This window comes from Chelonoidis abingdonii, chromosome 7 (assembly GCF_003597395.2).
Source record: "Chelonoidis abingdonii isolate Lonesome George chromosome 7, CheloAbing_2.0, whole genome shotgun sequence".
NCBI lineage: Eukaryota > Metazoa > Chordata > Testudines > Testudinidae > Chelonoidis > Chelonoidis abingdonii.
In genome coordinates, this window is record NC_133775.1 from 45,846,537 (window position 1) to 45,866,032 (window position 19,496).

General features: G+C 40.7%; 1 protein-coding gene across 2 annotated transcripts in view; it reads right to left on the reverse strand.

Moving 5' to 3' along the window:
• Positions 1-19,496, reverse strand: part of CRB1 (crumbs cell polarity complex component 1) — a 171,244-nt gene that overhangs the window by 38,315 nt on the left and 113,433 nt on the right. For both annotated transcript variants that reach the window (XM_032770890.2, XM_032770888.2), the window contains 5 exons: positions 17,852-18,805; positions 13,004-13,554; positions 12,462-12,627; positions 7,379-8,285; positions 5,461-5,589 (listed from right to left, as the gene is read on the reverse strand). In XM_032770890.2, the coding sequence (XP_032626781.1) occupies positions 5,461-5,589; positions 7,379-8,285; positions 12,462-12,627; positions 13,004-13,554; positions 17,852-18,805 (2,707 nt within the window). The remainder of the gene's footprint in view (positions 1-5,460; positions 5,590-7,378; positions 8,286-12,461; positions 12,628-13,003; positions 13,555-17,851; positions 18,806-19,496) is intronic.

Below are 19,496 nucleotides of genomic sequence, written 5' to 3' on the forward strand. Positions count from 1 at the left end.
ATGAATATGAGCTCCCAGACTTATCTTTTGAAGGTGTTGTTCAGGGTTCAATTGAGAGTGTGGACTGTGAGGTCAGATATAACACGATCACTCTGTGAAAAGTGTTCTCCCACAAGTGACAGGGAGTTTTTGTCTTTCATCATTTTTCTGTGTAAGTGCATTCAGTAGTGTAGTGATTGTCTTGTTTCACCCACATAGTTGATATGGGGACATTTAGTGCATTGTATGAGGTACCCCACATTGTGTGATAGGGATATGTAAGACACATGAATCTTGAAAGCTGTGTTGTGGGGGGAGTTGATCGTCATAACAGTGGAGATATGTCTGCAGCTTTTACATCTGTTGTTCTGGCAGAGTCTGATGCCCCTTTGATTTGGGGTGTCCTGGTCTGCGGGAAGCTTACTTCTGATGATGAGCTTGGCAGGTTGTTTGTAGGCCAGAAGCGGGGTTCAGGAAAAATTTCTTTCAGGAGGAGGTCCCCATGGAGTAAGGGTTCTAACTGTTTGATGATTCCCCATATGGGTTCCAGTGGGGGGAGGTAGGTGACAACGAGAGGTGTGTGGTATTTTATTTGTGTATGAAAGCAGGTTCTCTTGGTATGTTTGAGGAGGCCAGTCCATGATCTGATCTACTTCTCTGGTGGAGTGTCCTTGTTTGGTGAAGGCAATTTTAAGTGTGGTAAGGTTTATATCCCTGTCTTTCTCCTTGGAGTACATTCTGTGGTATCTGAAAGCCTGGCTGTAGACAGAGGCGAAGTGTCGGGGGGAGCTGGCAGGGTCAAGTGCCCCCTCAGCATCCTTCCCAGGTGGAGAGCAGAAGGGGCAGGGCCAGAGCCTCTTCTGGCTCATAGGATGTTGCCTGGTGCGGCGCAGCAGCTGCCTGGAAGAGCACCTGGCTGCAGCAGTGGCAGGCTGCCTCCCACCCAGGCTTGGCTTCTGGGGACAGGGGCTGAGCGAGCCAGAGCCCCATCTCCTGCCCCCACCCCCAGCATGCTTGGCACCTGTCCCTGGAAGCCGAGTCCAGGCAGGGAGCAGGCTGCCACTGCTGCCTTTCCCCAACCAGCATCTGTCTCAGTCAGCTACTTCACAGAACAGAGCAGCAACCAAGAGCAGCTCTGTCCCACTCCCCACCCAGGCCTGGCTGCCAAGGCGAGCAGTTGAATGTGCCAGGGGAGGAGCTGGCATAGTGGAAGGACAGATCCCCTTCCCCCTGCAGATAACTTGGGGTGGGAAGGTGGCAGGAAGAGCATGCAGACCCCTGGCAGGTGTGTAGTGTGGAGGAGACACATGGGGAGGTCACGTGTCCTCCCGTTTAGCCTGTGCCCCCTCCCCAGTATGGGGAGGCACCAGTCTATGACTTGGATAACAAATTTCTTGGTATGTTTCAGATGGTTACTGGACCTGTGAGGATGGGTGTGGCGGTCTGTGGGTTTCTTGTATATAATTGTCCATAGGGTTCCATTGCTGAAACTGATCATGGCATCCAGGAAGTTGATGCTAGTGTTGGAGTGTTCTAGAGAGAATTTAATGGATGGTTGGTGGTTGAAACTGTGGTGGAAGTCTATGTGGGAGTTTAGGTCCTCTGTCCAAAACATAAAAAGGTCATCAAGGTATATCACAGATTTCATGGTGCATTTGTCCAGAAATTCTTCTTCAAAGTGGCCCATGAAGATTTTGACATATTGGGGAGCCGTACAATACCCATGGCTATTCCCAGGATTCTGACAAAGTGTTTGTTGTTAAATGTAAAATTGTTATGAGTGAGGATGAAATGGATGAGTTTGATGATGTGTTTGGGGTGGATATCTGAGGGTTGTCCATTATCTTGTAAATATTTGAGGTAGGCAGTGATGCCATCATTGTGAGGAATGTTGATGTACAGAGAAGTGACATCCATGGTGGCAAGAATGGTGTTCTGCGGGAGGTTGTTAATGTTGCAGAGTTTTTGGAGGAAGTTTGCTGTATCCTAGAGGAAGTTGGCTTTTTGTCTGGTGAATGGTTTGAGGATGGCTTCCATGAGTCGAGATATTCTTTCAGTAAGAGAGTTGTGGTCAGATATGATGAGTGCTGTGAGTTCCTTTGTTTGTATATCTCAGGAAGGATGTAGACAGTCCCTGGAGTGGGTTCATGGGGATGAGGTTGTAGAGTTTCTCTTGGAGTTGTTTGGGGAAGGATTTGATGATATCCTTAAATTTTTGGGTAAACTGTGGTGTGGGGTTGTCTTTGAGTTCTTTATAATAGTGGTGTTGGACAGTTGTCAGTTGGTCTTGTCAATGTAGTCATCGTCTTTGAGGACTATGACAGTGCCCCCTTTGTCTGTGGATTTGATCACTATTTGGTGGTTGGATTTCAGGGACTGTCCTCTTGGTGGGGAAGAGATTATGGTGGATGTGGTGTTTCCCAGACCTGGAGAAGAGCTCTGTGTAGCTCAAAAGCTTGTCTCTATCACCAACAGAAGTTAGTCCAATAAATGATATTACCTCACCCATATTGTCTCTCTTATAGCCTGGGACCAACATGGTTACAATACCACCACAAGAAACAATTAATTGTTAATTAGAAGTGTGCCAGGACTAACTTTTAAAACTAAAATTATGACTTCAGTATTTTTTGCTGTGACTATGTTTTCCCCATTTTTAATGAGGACTATCAACCATCCTTAATAACATCTGATTAGAAGACCTGGTCTGTTCCTAAAAATGTAGGTGTATGGATCTTTGTCTGAATTACTAAAAGCTGTTGAGTTTAACCAAATTCACGTCCAATTGCAAACATTCATGCCAACAAGTTTGTTTGCATAAGCATTTGGGTAAGGGCAGGTTTTCGTATCAAACACTCATATGTGAATTTTCTGTTCATCTATTTAAAAGCCACATTCATCCAATCAGGAACAGAAAGAATACTATCTGATTTAGTGGATCAATTATAGTCCTCAAAAATATGAACAATTTTTGTTTCAGCAAACTAGTTGGCAAATACTTACAAATACAAATGAATTTATAAATACAAAAAGAAATCAAGATTGGTTCACATACAGGGAAAAGGGCCTCAGCAGAGGAAGCTGGAAACATAAGTCCCTTAGTCAAGTTGAAAATCCCAGCCTAAATTCAGTGAATAATTTCTTTGCAATAAAAAGTTTGACCAGCTCTACTGAGGAATAACTTATCCATCTCTAAGTACTATTAAATTCTTTCTTCTGGTCCTCACCCAAAGTCCATTGCATTCTGTGGAAAGACACCCACTGATTTCCATAGGTTGTGGATCAAACCCTTTATTAGGGATTGGTTATACTTTTAAAGGAAAATCTCTGTAATATCAGTCCAATCAGTCATGGAGATGGTGTGGTTTTTAATATCCCATTATGTGAAATATTTTGAATTTGTTCTGGTAAAATAAACCTTGTGTGTGTTCTGTCTGATTTAGTTTACTGAAGGTCTTCAAAGAGAAAGACACTGCTAGTTTACCTTACAATATTTTGGCAACCCAGAAAAAAGAGAATAAATATAGTGGCAATTTAGGATTTAAAAAAGAGAATGAAGTGTAGAATGTCTCCTTGCAGTGGTATATTCCTGTGCAGTATGCTCAGTATTGGCTCACCACTCAGTAATAGGAGCTGGGGAACCATAATATAGAGGTTATTGCCAACCAGTGGCTGTGGGTGTAAGGGAAGACTCTCATTTCCAAAGCTTTAGTTAGCAAAATGCCTGAGGATGGAAGGAAGAAGGAAAAAGCACTTTCCTCCTACCCTGAAGCCCCAAGATAAATACACACCAAAAAAAAGTGCTTGAGACGTTTTTTCTTCTCCAAATCTTCTGGGGTTGGCAGGGGGCCTTTCTGGATGCCTGACTTAAATATTACAGCACAGCAGCAATTGCCAAGTGCACTCTGTACTGAGCGGGTCGGAATTTTTCATTTCATCCATCATCTATGACTCACTTCAGTGATTCCACAAAGTCAGTGGGTGTTAAAGAGAGAGAGAGGGACAAACCATTTCTTGAAAGTTTTTCTGAATGTGCTAAGGCTACATGTTGCAGGCCCATTGGACCTTTGGACACTCTGTCCCACTGATTTAATTTTCATTGCACTGAGAGAGAGAGCAAAACCATTTGTCTTATGTTTTCTACCTTCTTTGTACCGTATTTCCTGTCTTGCAATCAGCTGAATGCTTCTGAACAAAACTTGGGATAACCTACAGGTGTCGGGACTGTGTCTTCCTCTGTTTGTACAGCACCTAGAACAGTGGGCCCTAGTCTTGACTGAGGATACAGGACAATATAGAGAATTGGTAATATACTATACAATAAATATGGGTTGCAGAGGTGTACACCACCCAATACAAATTTAGTTATGAGTGAAGTTGGTGGGTTCTCGTGCTGAGACCTGCCCTATAGTATAGTATAATATATATATATAAAAGAAGTTAACCAATTTTCATTGTATAATTGTTTTAGAATTTGATTCTAAACTGACAAGATACAATATGAGTGGGTCTTCTGTGCATAACACTTCCCCTGTGAAAGTACACTTCATGTATCTCCACTGGATGTCAGCTAAAATCAAACCGTTAGTTTTATGTATGTCTATTTGTGTATTATATGGGGGTGGTGTTTACGTGTCTATACACAGAGAGATAAAATCACTATACTGTTCTATTTTGTCGTGTTTGAAATAGATGTGGAACCAGGAATATTTGTATGCAGAGGGAGATGTAATCTGTATAACGTTATTTAAGAAAAAAAGCATCTTGGGTCAAATTTATCCCTAATTGAAGTAATTGGAGTTACATTTGGGATGAATTTGACCCATTGACTATTGACTTTTGTAGAAATCAAATCATCATGCTGTTAAACCCTAGAAGTCATATTTAGCAAAGAGAGGATTAAGCTGGGCAAATAATTGATTTTTGGTTCGTTGGCTGAATCAAAATATTGAAAAAAAATTGTTTTGGTTCAACCACACTCTTTTGTTCAACACAAGACTGTTTGTTTCTTTTCTGAGTTTTTTAACATTTCATAAAAAATTAGATTTAGGCAAATTTCAAAATGAAACATTGTTCATTGTTTCAAAATGAAAAATTGGAATGTTTCATTTAAACAATAACAAAACAATATGTTTAGATTGTTCCAAACTTTTTATTTTAAATTTCCAGCTGAACTATTTTGCAAATTTGACCTGAATTCAAAAATAATTTCAGTTGAACTGAAACTGTTTTGTCATCCCCCCCCCCCCCAATAACATGAATCAGAAACATTTTGCCCAGTTCTACCTCTAGCTCATTTTAAATAGGCAGAGCTGTGTCTCATTGCTGCAGAAAGTCTGCAGCAGGTGAGGTATCATTTCAATTACTAATTTTGGATATCCAAAAAGGGGCCATTCTGGACTCATGTTCTAAGAAGACAATGCAATACTCCCACAATAACCTGCTGATGGAAAGTGCACATAAAGTTCTGAAGAATCTCACCGTTCTCCACTAAAGCCTGGCAGACACATACATCTCAACTCGCCTTTGAGCTCAGTACAGTTGCCATAGTTGTAACAAGTGAGATTTCTCTTCTCATTCCCACAGACCGAAAAAGGTAGCCTGGCGTGCCTAGATGAATAAGAGGCAACAGCAGCAATTAATATCTGTTTGTTTCAGGTAAAATCTAATCTCTCCTCATTCATTTATTTAACACCATATTAAAATGCTAGTCTGTTTCAGTTGTACGTGTTTAGGTTTTCTGTTTTACAGATGAATTGCTTTAATAAGGGTCAGATTCTAATAGCATTGGGCTCACAGTAAGCTGTAATTTACGTCACAAATGTGCCTATCAGCTTCAGTGGCTCCTGGGGTAAGGTACTATTCAGTGTGAGTAAGGGTGGCACAATCTGGCTGTAAAGCAGCACATGGCTGTGAATCTGTAGAAGGATGCAATGCATGTAGACAGACATCTTCTAACATCTGCACAGTTTTCTTGCAGGGAGCAACGCTCCAGACCTGAATGCATCTATACAAGTGCTATCTAGCATATTTACTATCTTTTCTGCTGAGTGAAATTCAGTTACTAAAGGGGACGTCTACAAAGGAAAGAAAGCAATAACTGAAGTGTGAAACCAAGCAACAGTGATTCTCAAAAACTTAATTTCACATAAATTCAACTGGCTTTCCCAAGCTCCAGTAATACTGATTTAATAATTCACTCTGAGGCAAACAATGGACCAAATCCTTCCTTTAGGTAAGTGTCTTGGAGTTATTTGGTAGCAATACAGTTTAGTAGTTTATCTGAAAGAATCTGTGTATAGGACATGGAACGTTAAATGCAAAAACAAAATTTGGTAATGGCTCAAAATATATTGTTTTCAGTTTGTCTTAGTTTTAAATGGAATTAGAGGGCCAGATCCTCAGCTGGTGTAAATCAGTGTAACTCCATTGAAGACAGTGCACTATAATTTCTTATGGTCCAATATCTGTACCAATTAAGAACAAAAGGGACCCTGTGTTTTATTTGTCTTCAAGTTTATTGGACTAATCCTGCAAGTCCTTACTCAGGCAAAACTTCCATTGCAGTCAGTTTCTGTCATCTCAAGAAGCCATGTACGGGGCTGAAATAAAGCCATTGCTGGTCTCCTCATTACATTTCAATTCTGGATGGTGGAAGTTCTGTGAGGAAAGCAATGTCCAATTATTTTGGCCCCATAAATGACTTCCAGAGATACTAAAAGAACCTTTTCAGCAAACAGACAAACAAAATGAAATTTTGCAAAGTGTCTATGTGAATTAGCAGCCAAAGTTCCTTTGACTTTGGGACTTAAGTTCCTAAGTCACTTGGAAGCTTTTGAAAATTTTACCCAAAGACAAATGCAAAGTCTGTGTTATTTGGATTTACCCGAATAAAACACTATGTACTCCTTATATTGGGGATCCAACAGAATACAAGAGCTGCACAATTTCCCTACATTCCTTTGAAATGTGAATGTCTGTGGGGTAATAGTTCTGCAGGGAAAACCTAAGTGTTGGCCTACACTTAAATTTAGGTTGACATAACTATGGTGCTCAGAGGTATGAACAGTTCCCACTCCTGAGTGTTGTAGCTATGCCTACATAATTGCTGGTGTAGATTCAGCTTAGTTACCACCACTCGGGGAGGTGGAGTACCTACAGTGACAGAAAAAACCTTTCTTCACTGTAGGAAGCATCTACACTGTAGCACGACAATGGAACAGCTACTGTGCCATGGCTATGCTGCTGTAGGATCCACTGTGTAAGTGTGATCTATGTATTAATGTAGGATTGATGTAGGGGGTTCTCAATTTAATTTAAACAACTTGAAAAACATCTGAGAGGTGAGTGCTGATGGCAGGAGTTTCTTTAGCTTCTGAAGCTTGCTTATTTATAATACCTGCAAAATTTTCCAGTGAAGTTATCAGCACACAGGCAGGAATAAGTGTTAACTCCATCTATGCAAGTTGCCCCATTTGCACACAGGTGACCATGGCAGTTGTCTAGGTCCTCTTCACAGTTTACTCCAGTATAACCAGGATCACAACTGCACTTGTAGGATGCGATTCTATCCAAGCAGTTTCCATGAACGCAGGGGTTTGAAAAGCATTCGTCAATGTTGGTTTCACACTGCCTGCCAGTCCATCCCTTGGGACATGTACAACGATAGTAACTATATAAATCTTCACATATCCCATCATACATACAGGGATCAGAGCTGCAGGCATCCAATTGCAAACAGCCAGTAACAACAGAATTTGCAGATATTTTGAGGAATTGTTCTTCTTGAGGTTTTTTAGTGTGACCATCATAATTTTCAATGTATGAGAGATAAATGCCGCTGATTTCTATAGTGCTCATGCATCCCCTTAGGCCATCCAGATTGTCAAAAGCCTTGTCGGCAACATAAATATCTATTTCTTCTCTTAGGAAGTTGAGGCTTCCTGTGGCGACTGTACTAGTTGCAGTGTCTTTTTTATCATCTATATCAATGTGCCATCTAGATGACTGGGATAAGGGTTCTGTCATAGAGAGAATCACTTTGTGCCATTTCCCATCATTCACGGGCTGTGAACTAGCTAGGGTCAGCACATAAAAGCTGTTGCCACTTTGCAGCTGAAACACTAGCTTTGTATTCTGAATGCTAATGGTAATGAACTCTGGCTCCTTCTCGGCATACAGCAGTATCACATCAGCATCCCTAGTCCGAAAGCCAAATACGATATTGGTGAGGTCTCTCCTTATCTTCCCATTGGTTCTGTAAAATATTGCACTGCTTCTGCCGCTAAACACTGCATTGGCAACACCTGTGCAAAGATAATAATATCCATTGAGAAAGCAGGCCAATTTTAGATTGATATCTGTGCAACATTTTCCTTACTCCACTGTGCCAGGCTGCCTGCCTCTTGTAATTTAAATCTTTCTAGTTCTTTCCATGAAGCATGCAAATTCTAACCAGTGTCAATATTACACCTCTTGGCCTCTCATTTTAAAAAATGAGAGTCAGATGCCAATCCCAGTCTCCACTGAAGTCAGTGAGCTATGCTGATTTTCATCAGCTGAGGATCTAGCCCTAAATGTTGTAAACCTCTGGGGCATCCTAAGTGTTTTTGTCTAAACTCTCACTCTCTTAGGTTGCACGTTCTTTGGGAACTGTGACCCTGATTCTGATCTCATGTATGGCTGTGCAAATCAGGAGTAACTGCACGGAAGACAGTAGAGATACACTAGTGTAAAACAAACATATGCGAGATCAGAATCAAACCCTCTTTCTTTGTCTTGTGCCACACTTAACAAATGAACAATAACAAAGGTCCAATCCTCATCTGGTGAAAATCAGCATAATTCTACTGAAATCAATGGAGCTAGGATGATTTACATCAGCTGTTGAGCTGGGGAAATAACTTTGTAAAGGTTTGTCAAATTCAGGCTGAATAGAACTGTAGTGTCTGGTGTTAATTTACGTGCTGTTTTTTCCAAGATGGTAAATAGGTGTATTAGTCAATGGTAGGAATTACAAACAATATCTAATAATTAGTTCATGTATTGATGATACAGTACTTGCCTCAATGTACAATCTTTGTAAACACCCATTAGCTCCAGAACTGCAGAAAAAATACCCTTCCACTTCCATTTCTCTCCCTTGTGAAATAGTATCTTTAAGGGAATTTACCAATTTAGTATGATTATGATTATATAAAACAACAACTTTTGATCCTGATTCACTGTCACGAATCAGGAATAATTCCCCTAAAGTCAGTGGAGTTACAACCCGTGTAAAACTAATGTAAGGAGACTCAGGCCCATGATGTTGACGTTCCCTCAGTTACACACTGGCATATTTTCACTGACTTCAGTGATGCTGCACTGATGGAATTTGGAGGGGAATGTAGCCCTAACTGCATAGGGCTGTGAGTCAAGTTTAGTGAACAGAATTATGTCCATTTTTAGGGCCTGATAATCTTATCTCTTTACATATATATTTGACATTTTTCATTGGCATTTTGTCCATTTCAATAGGCAAAACTAGTCAGATTTTAAATGTACATTCCAGGCTTTTTCAGGATATGTCCTATTATATAGGGGGAGGGGAGAGAGAAAGAAATGTCTCCTATTCATGCTTCAGTTCAAATCTGTATTGGTGTTACGGTTTGGTGGTCGGATAAAGCAGATTACTAGGATACCTGTGGGCATTCTTTCCCAATCTCAGCAAATTTTGTCCACAATAATCCTTGGGGTTACCAATGAGGGATTATTAATGGGAAACCTCACAAGAACAGAATCTGCCCTTCACTTTACAGTAAATACTAGAAAATCAGTTTATCTGAAATAGTTTCGGAATGGAGATATGGACACTAAGCGCTGTGAATGATCACATTGCCTTATGACTGCATACTCTAAATGCTAAGGCAATGAACGTGCCACTATGTCTCTTGGCATACGAACTCTTGTGCCTCATAAAATGGGAAAGTGAATAGAAACAGTTTCCCCAGCATAATTTATGGCATCTAGGGAATATCAGTGTTTGTAGTGTATGTATTTTCAAAATTTACTTCAGTTCTCAGAGAACCAACTAAGGTTTTTTAAATCAAAATCTTAAAACACTCTTGTGTGGACATTATCAAGCACTTGGCAATGACTAGGTGGCTGGTGTGCTGTTACTAGTGTTTGTGACACTGATCATATTTGTTTGTCTCTTACCTTGTGCCCCCCACATCTGCTTATTGTACCTACCCATTGTGTCTCATCATAGACCTACATTGCAAGCTTTTTGGGGCAGGATATGAAATTATTATATGTGTGTATAGCACCTACCACAGCTGGACCCCAGTTGCTAATTGGGGCATCTAAGTGTCAACCCCGCATTTGCCCTGAAGGAGTTAATGGAAGCCAGATGGGCCAGTTAGCTTATTAGGCTGACTGCTGAGTGGAAAGCCCTAATTAGGGGAAGTTCACCTATGCAGGAACAGGCAGGGCTCCTATAAAGCAAGGGAGCTGATAGCAGAAGGAGACTGCGGGGAGGTAGTCTGCAGTCACTCCCTGGCAGAGGGGAGGTGTGTTTGGGGGCTGTAGACACAAGTAGCTCACAGTTGCTCAGTGGGAGGAGGGAGTAGAGAGGCTGGCAAACCCCAAAGAAGGGGGTAGTGCCAGAGTAGGAAGCAGCCCAGGGAGTAAGCAGCAAAGTTGGGGACTGAACAGACCTTGGCTGCATGCTGTAGGGTCCCTGGGCTGGAACCTGGAGTAGAGGGCAGGCCAGGGTTCCCCTACTAGCCCCTGGGGAAGTGGCACTGGTGGACAGTGAACTGGAAGACTGTGTGGGTCCCAGTGGGAGTGGCAGAGACTTGGGCTATACCCTGGAAGGGCAGACTGCTGAGTGACCTAGCCAAAGGGCCGAGTCACAAAGAAGATGCTGCAGTTCCTGGAGGAAAAGAGGGGCTGAAGAGCAGAGAGAGAGATGGAATGACAGTGTGCAACTGCTGGGAGGGGCGTTAACCTCTTGAACTAAAGCCCAGAGTGGCCAGAAGGAGGCGCCACCCTAGTAGTGAGTGGAAGCCCTCATTACACACCTCAGTACTAATAATAAACAATAATAACAACAAACCAATTGAGTTCTGTTGTCTGTGAGTTTAGGGGCATATTATTATGTCTGTCTACATAGAAGTTTGGATACGAATGCATGGAAACAAAGAGATAATAAAGACACATAACATATCTGTCTCCCAGGAGTTTATGAACGTCCATTATGGCAACCCCTTACCATTGCCACATATAAGATCACTGAGATCCAAAGTTAAAGACGGCTAAAGATGTAGATTGCCTTGATTTTAGCAAAAGGAAATAGTGCAATTACTTCCCATCAGTATGTTTATACTCCTTATAATCAATTAAAATAGTTCATAAGATATCACCTATTTGAATTTTATCATCAAAGATAATGTGTAATATGTTGATTTAGGTTATAAATATAACTGTGTATTTTAAAATATAAATGTGTTTTAATATTCACTCTAACTGACCTCTTTTTCCCTGGCTCAACAACAACCCGCATCATATGGACCTATTTGCAGGTTGCTCCATTTCATCTATGCTAGAAACCTTTTGCTGACCGACTCTTCTGTTCCTAGGAGTAAGGTATTCTAACTGACACCATTGCAATTTGTGTACATTAATCCTGCTTCAAAGCATCATGGGGGGATTTTTTGGAAAAAAAAAGATGCCTTTTGGAAAACACCATAACAAAATCTTAGTGTGCTTTTTAAATTCCACTTGATTTCAAGAGAGGGGAAACAGAACAGCGATATCCAACACATTGGTTAATGTTCTTATGTTAAGCAGTGATCATAAATTTTCAAAGGAACAAGCTTCTTGGAACTCTCATGCTCTTTATTAAGATACCAGTTGAAATGACAATCTTTCAAATACATTGCTGATGTTAGGATGCTTAAGGTAGCTTTCAAAGATGCTTCACTTTAAGAAAATGGAATAAAGCAGTGTGCAGGAATATGTCATCTGAGATGTCTTGCCAGAGGAGGGAGAACATCTTAAGATTAATCCTCTTATCTCACTGCAGTGGCTCTCTGATGGAACAAAGTGGTCTATTTTATAAGCATGCCAAGTAGATGCATTGATTAACTGAAGAGTAAAGCCCCTGCAGGCAATATCGTCGGAATCCTCACTTTCAAAATGGGAGGGTAATTTAAAAAAAGAGGCCCAAGATTAAATGGATATTAATTTGTGATCAGGCACAGGTGATGGCTGAAACTTGAATTTTACTATCCCATTATTCCATTCATAATACTTCTAATAGCAGTGATCAAGATTCTATTATTTATTATTATTATCATCATTATTAACAAACAAAATTCATCTGGGTCGTATGAGAATTGGAATGCTTGATTTAATTGAAAAGTTCATGAAAATCAACATTATCTGAAGTTGTTTCAGTTCCCCAAAGGTCACAGGAATAATAGAAATGTACCTACATTCAAATCCTTGGTGTACCAGCTGGCACTGTGCTTCGTGAGGACAAGGGCTGAGCTCACACCACTTAACTTCCTCGCATGCTTTCCCTGCTGTGTTTGGGGGGCATGTGCAAGTGAAGTCATCCCAGATAGAATAGCAAATGCCACCATTGTGGCAAGGGTTGGACTAAATGGAAGGAGTAAAGACAAACAAAGTATTAACAAGTGGCAGTGGATTCCCACACAAGGGAAGGCAGGATTGCTTGGCAGAGAACAGAATTGTGTTTACTTTGGATTGAAAGCTATAAAACCTTACAGGTTCCATGTATGGATAGCAAGTTTAGTAAATGGTTATCCTTGCCTCACCTTTCAGAACCCCCATATATTTTGCTGCTGATGCCCGCGATTTTCAGCACTATTCAGCAAAATCTGCTCTTACCAGCATGTTTATATGTTTAATTAAGATGTCATTACTGTCACGTATTGCATGGGAACATTAATGGGTCAAAAGAGGAGTCTTGGCTCTAAACATGGAAACATACTTTGAGAAATGGCATCCTTACCTTGCAAAGATTGTCACCAGTACAACCCTGGGTCACATTGATCAGTGTTCGGTTGATGACAGAATACAGTGATGTGGTAGTGGGGAAGAATTCCAGCTGTTGATTATTCAGTCTTAAATCTTGGATACAGCCTTTAAAATACCCACCGTTTACATCAGTTTCTTGTTTGTCTGGGAGTCCTCCAATATAGAGAATATCCCCACTTTGGACTGTTAGTATTGGGGTAGAAATGTAGCCTAGCTGTTGAGATGACTGGAACAATTCAGCCTTATTTGGCTCTATTTTTAATGATATTAAGTAAAAATTTCCATCACTCACAGTCCATGTGCTGAACAATTTGGTGGAATTTGAGGCTAACATGACTAGTTTCCCATCTTCCAACCAGATCCTTATATACAGAGATGTACAGTTCCTCACAGCTAGTAACAAGCCAGAAGACTTCCGTGTTCGGACAAACATTGATATAGTCATGTTTTCGTTCTGACTACCATCAACAGAAAAAGCAGCATACCCCAAGGAGTCGTCACGTCCAAATCGGCCTGGCATGTACTCTTGAAATGAGGAGGGAAAGAGAGAGAAAATAAAATAGTTTAAGACTTATTGACTGATGGAGGCAGCACAATGGTCAAACATCTACCACGGAGAAAGAGAAGCACCTGCAAGTGTTTAAGGACAAAATAAGGATTTGATTCTGGTCTGAGTGGCTTTAATGGCAAAATTCTCATTGGCTACAATGGGGGCAGGGTTAGGCTTTATTTTGGTGCTGGAGGGTATATTATTACACCACATTCTTTCCCTTTTGCAGCCTCTGTACATCTTGTGAGGATGTGTATCCGAATAGTTTCTCAGGGCAGACTGCAGCACAGTTATTTGTATTGGTCATGAGAAGGGTGTATTTTGAGCCCAACCTAGCTGTTACCATCCCCTAAAGTCCCAGGGTACAATCCTGGCCCCATTGAAGTTAATGGAAGTTTTGCAATTGACTTCAGCGGGGGTAGGATTTCACCCCAAGACCATATGCACTACTGCTGGCATAGGAAAGTGTAACTTACACCTTCCCATTCCAAGTGGACCCCTATGTACCATTAGGGATTTATCCTGAGAGAGGTCAGGTGTTTCCCCTACATATACTCCCTAAACATTCCCATCAAGGAAAATGGACAATGTTAAATCAGGACTAGGTCTCTAAACAAAGAGGCTGATAACAGCATATGCTGATTTAGCACATGCTCTTTTTTTCTATTCAATTTCTACACAGCATCATCCACACTGGAGCTGTGATAGCCCTCTACTCCCTTGGCAGATTACACCTATGCTGATCTGCATCAGCCCTTATCCATCACTGAATTTGGCTCCCAAACTGTCATTTCTATATATGATCAGTCTCTAACAACACGACACTGCTGTGCCACCGGGGTAGGCAAAGGATCTAGAATTCAAGACACTTTTTTAAAATTTTGTTTTTTTCAGTTAAGATGATTAAACCAGAACTCCTCTCTCTCTCTGTCTCTGTCTCTATTTTCCATAATGAAGCAAAGATTTTTAATTACAAACAGAAAATGTCTCCCAAACTATTGTAATGAAAACTACTTATTCTGATGCATCAGCTTTTTGAACCACAGTATTTCTACTCATTTTACATTTTAAATTTCAAAATCTTGTTCTCTATGTTATAGGCTTTCTGCCTAAACACTTTTCAAGAGCTATTTCTTTTAGTATGTTAAATGCATAAAAAGTGTCAACCTGGTTTAAACAAAGAAATCACTCCTGTAACTAAACAGTCAGAGTCCTCTTTTGTGCAGTAAAACTCCTGGACTGGGACCTCATATGTCAAGTTTCTGCCTGCAGCACTACTTTTTTTATGACTTGGTTATAAAACCAATGAAAATAGGGGATTGATTGTGGAAACCCTAACAGTCCTTTAACAACCATGCTGTTAGTATGTGCCACAGTAATATTATTTAGTAAGGGGAATAAATCCCTGACTTGTTCCTGAATAGACAATTTCATAAATAACTATGTATGAAATATTTTAATTTTATGAAAGAGATTATCTACGTTTGTTTCTTTATCTGCTTGTTAAAACCATGACATGTAGAAATAAATCTTCCCTTTTTCTGGAATGGGTGTTTTGAGGCATGACAGCTTTGTCGAATGCACCCTCTCTAGAAGGCAGTCCTTGAGAACTAAGCATTTTTCATGTGAAAAAAGCGAGCATTTCTAATGGAGTTAGGAGCTTGAGGACAGGAGCCTTGCAGCATTAGAAGGAAGGGTGAGTCTTAGAAAAAGGTAATAGTGTATCTGAAATTTTCTATTACTTTGCCACAAAAAAAAATATTGAATCTGATCTTGGATTTGATGGGACAGTTAGCATCACCTTGGTCAATATTAACTTCTTGTGTCACTACATCTGGATGCTGATCAAAATAAGTCAACATCTGTTTGTTATTTTGTATATGTAGTGAAAATATTGCCTCATGTCAATTAAATCCTTGGCAGCAACTTTTCTTCAAAAGGACACCAACATTTCTTATGTTATCCCTAGCCACAAGTCCCCTCCTCCCCACTGCCATAGTGTTTTAAGTACAGCATATATCTAAAATCCATGTATCAAAGTGGCATGGTGGTATGATTTGCAAGGAATATTGCAGTCAGCAGAAAAAAAAATACCAAATACTTTTTAATCATTCTCAACAGTTCTAATGCAAGAATAAGCCTCTCTCGGCCCTGAATGGTTTTCATTTCATTTCATATAAAGAGGCAAACATATTTACCAGATGTTGTCCTATACTCCAAAGTTGCTTTTCAAACCTTTGGATAAATTACAGCTGGAGTTCAAAGCAGTCTGTTAAAATTACCTCTCAGGCTTTATCATTTTACATTAAAAAAAGGTTATAGATAACTATTAAATACAGCATATGAAATGATATAATATTTAAACATTTTGAAAGGGATTTCAAGATGCAGCTTTCTGGTGAAATACATCCAATAACCCCATGGGACCAGATCCTCAGCTGGGATAAATCTGTGTAGCTACATTGCCTTCAATGCAGCTATGACAACTTGCACTAGCTAAGGATCTGGCCCTTTGAATCTAGCCAGGGCACTGCTGATGCTCTTCATTTTTTCCAGTCTGCCTGGTTTAAAATATAAACTGTCTTTTCTTGATCCCCAAATTAACATGTGTTAGTTGCAGGAGCGGCGCCAGGGTTTTTGGCGCCCTAGGTGGGGGTCCTTCCGCATTCCCGGTCTTCGAGGCAGTTCAGCAGCGGGTCCTGGAGCGAGTGAAGGACCCGCCGCAGAATTGCCACCGAGAGTGGCAAAATGCCGCCCCCCAAAATCCTGGCACCCTAGGTGATCACCTAGATCGCCTAAATGGAAGCGCCAGCCTGGTTAGTTGAAAGTTAGTAATTTGTAATAGGGGAGTGGGGGGCATTTGTGTGTGAATAGAGGGCCAAATCCTGCACACCTTCCTCAGGCAAAACTCCCAGTCTGAGCTCAACAGGCTTTTACTGAGAAAGGAGGGGAAGGTCCAGTTCAAAGTGTTCCTGAAAGGTGCTATATTTACAGCCCTGGAGAATGATGCACTCTGTTTATCCACATAGCAGGTAGAGCATAGCAGACAGCAATGCCGGGACCTCATATCGTCCCTCCAGTTTGCCTCAGATCATACTTGGTGGAACACATGGAGTAGGGTTGCCAACTTTGATTGGATGAATTCCTGGAGATTTCATCACATGACATAATCTTTAATTAAAGACTAATCTTTAATTCCTGGAGACTCCAGGACAATCCTGGAGGGCTGGCAACCCTAGCATGGAGGAAAGCGAGGGTAATTCAACTTCCAGGCCCATTCAGGTTTTGGCGTCTCTGCTGACTCTGCCCATAAGCATGCCAGTTAAATGGTTTTTGAGATACGGGTGCATGTCCTGTGGGAAATTGACTTATTTCACACAGGCAACCAGGCAGCTCTCAGATGGTAACGGCTATTGGTAACTCTTACCCTGGGCTGGACTTCAACCAGCCAATCCTCAAGCGTTCATTCTCCCTAGGTTGGTTGGCAAAATGATGCTATTGACTATCAGGCTTAATCTGCTGGTGAAAGGTCAGATATGATTTTTTTTAATATCTATTTTTTTTCATCTGTTCAATGTTTTATTCATTCTTCATTTACCCTTAAAAACATGGGCACTGCTTTACATACAGATTTTGAGACTGGGGGTAAAGCACCTAAGTGAGTTTTAAAAATAAGATTTAATCTCCTAAGGCTATATCTATATTACAAGCTAGTGGTGTCATTTCCCCTGTCATGGATGTACTCACTCTAGCTGTCATCAAGCTACCTAGCCCAGTTTCAGTGAGGTTTGTAGTTAGCCTGGCTCAGCTGTGCCTCCACTGTTGATACCAGTGTTACCATGGCTACCCTGCTATTTATATTCACTCTAGCTGGATGAGAGCTAGTGCAAGTATATGTACATGAGCGAGGAATCAGACCCCTAGCTTATAGTGTAGACGTAGCCTTTAGGTCACTGGGTGCCAAACCTATAGCAAACCAGAGTTTCCCAAAGTTTAATGGCATACTAAAAGTAAAAAAAAAAAAAATTGGATGAGCAGAACCCATCAATTTACCTTTACTTTTCTGCCTGATTGAAATTTAGGTTTCCTACAAAGAGAACTATAAAAAAATGAACAAGTGCTACTACTAACCTCTTGTGTTTTCTCTTCAGTTGACAGTAAGCAGGGGAGGTCTTAAGGGTCATAGTGTTTCATCACTGATATAAACAGATTTGTTTGTGATTATGCTTTGAGCTGGCATTTAATACACTAATGCCAAAAGCATTATCTTACCTGTTGAACAGTTTGGCCCTGTGTAGGGCCTGTAGCAGTCACATTGATAACTCAGCCACAAGTTGATGCAGCGTCCCCTATTTTGACAAGGGTGGTTTTCACACCTGTCCTGTTTCGTACAGCCTGATTTGACATTTAAAGATGTTTCACTTGATATGTTCTCAGGGGTAATAATGTTCAAGTCTATTTCAATGTCCTGAAGACATCCTACAAATGAAGGTGCAGAATGCATATTATAGATGTTAGGTGGAGAGTCACTGCTCATGTTTCCCACTGGCAAACCACCCAAAAATGTGCTCTGAAATGCAAGCATCAGTTGATCACTATCTATTGCAGTAGTAGATTTATTGACACATGATTCCATACAAGAACTGTCAAGTAAATTAAGGGTAACAGCTCTTGCTAAGGTTACCTCCACGGAATGCCATTCTCCATCACTGACATTATGTGAAATATGCAAAAGAACCTGTGTCTGGTTATTGACTTGCATGAATAAGTGTAAGCAGCCATTCAGTAATTCCAACCTGACAAATGTATCTTTCTCCCCTCGGTGAAATATAAAAGCTGTAGGTTGCACAGTCTGAAACCTCAGGTTTATGTTATAGAAAGATCCCTGTACAGCTGTCATGTCACTGTTCACCCAAAGGAAACCATTTCCCTCAAAAGAAAAGGTGGTTATTGTTTCACAGTGTGTTCCAGTATACCCAGGTGGGCAGATGCAGCTGGATCCATGGTGGCCATTTTTTAAATGAGGGATACATAAACCACTGTTTTGGCATTGATGGTCATTGCAGCCAAGGAGGACCTCCGTACAGTTCCTGCCACCATAAGAAATCCCCTCCTTCTCTCCAAATGGGCAATGACAAGTGTAATTTCCAGGAAAATTCTCACAGGTGCCACCATTTTGACAAGGGTTCATGTAACATTCATTGATGTCTTCTTCACAGTGAATACCTAAACAAACAAACAAAAAAAGATGATGATTGGATTGGATTGGATAAGTGCAGACCAGTTTTTCCCAAACTGTTTTAGATAGTTAATAAAATGAACTCTAATTACAGAGGGGATCTGTTTATCAAGGGATGGTTGGTCCCCAGTGATTGACAGCAATTAGAATAGATGCTGTTATTATTTTGTACTGCAGCAGTGCATAGTGGTGCCAGTCAGGGTCAGGGCCTTGTGCTAAGCTCTGTACTTATACCTTAGTGGTAAATAATTGATGAAGAAAAGAGAAAACTACAAATTTGTCTTGAATGGCAGTGTAATGAAATTGAGATGAAGATGTGATCAAACAAATTGCTTTCCATGGCAGAGTGAGTATGAAAGTGGCAAGTCTTTTGGAAAAATACTTTTTTTTTAATCACATGGTAAAAGCCAAGAACTGTTCATTAATATGTATGAATAATAAAATAATACATAGATAAGAGACTGCAGGTTCTTCTTTCTCATTTACATTCACTCAGTTGAGGGGAAGGATGGGCCAGTGGTTAGAATGCTACCCTGGGCTGCAGGAAACCTGGTTTAAGTCCAGCTCTGCAATAAATATCCTGCGTGACCCCAGGCAAGCCACTTAGTCTCTCTGTGCCTCAGTTCCTTATCTGTAAGGTATGGAATGCTAGCACTTCGCAGCCTCACAGGGGTGTTG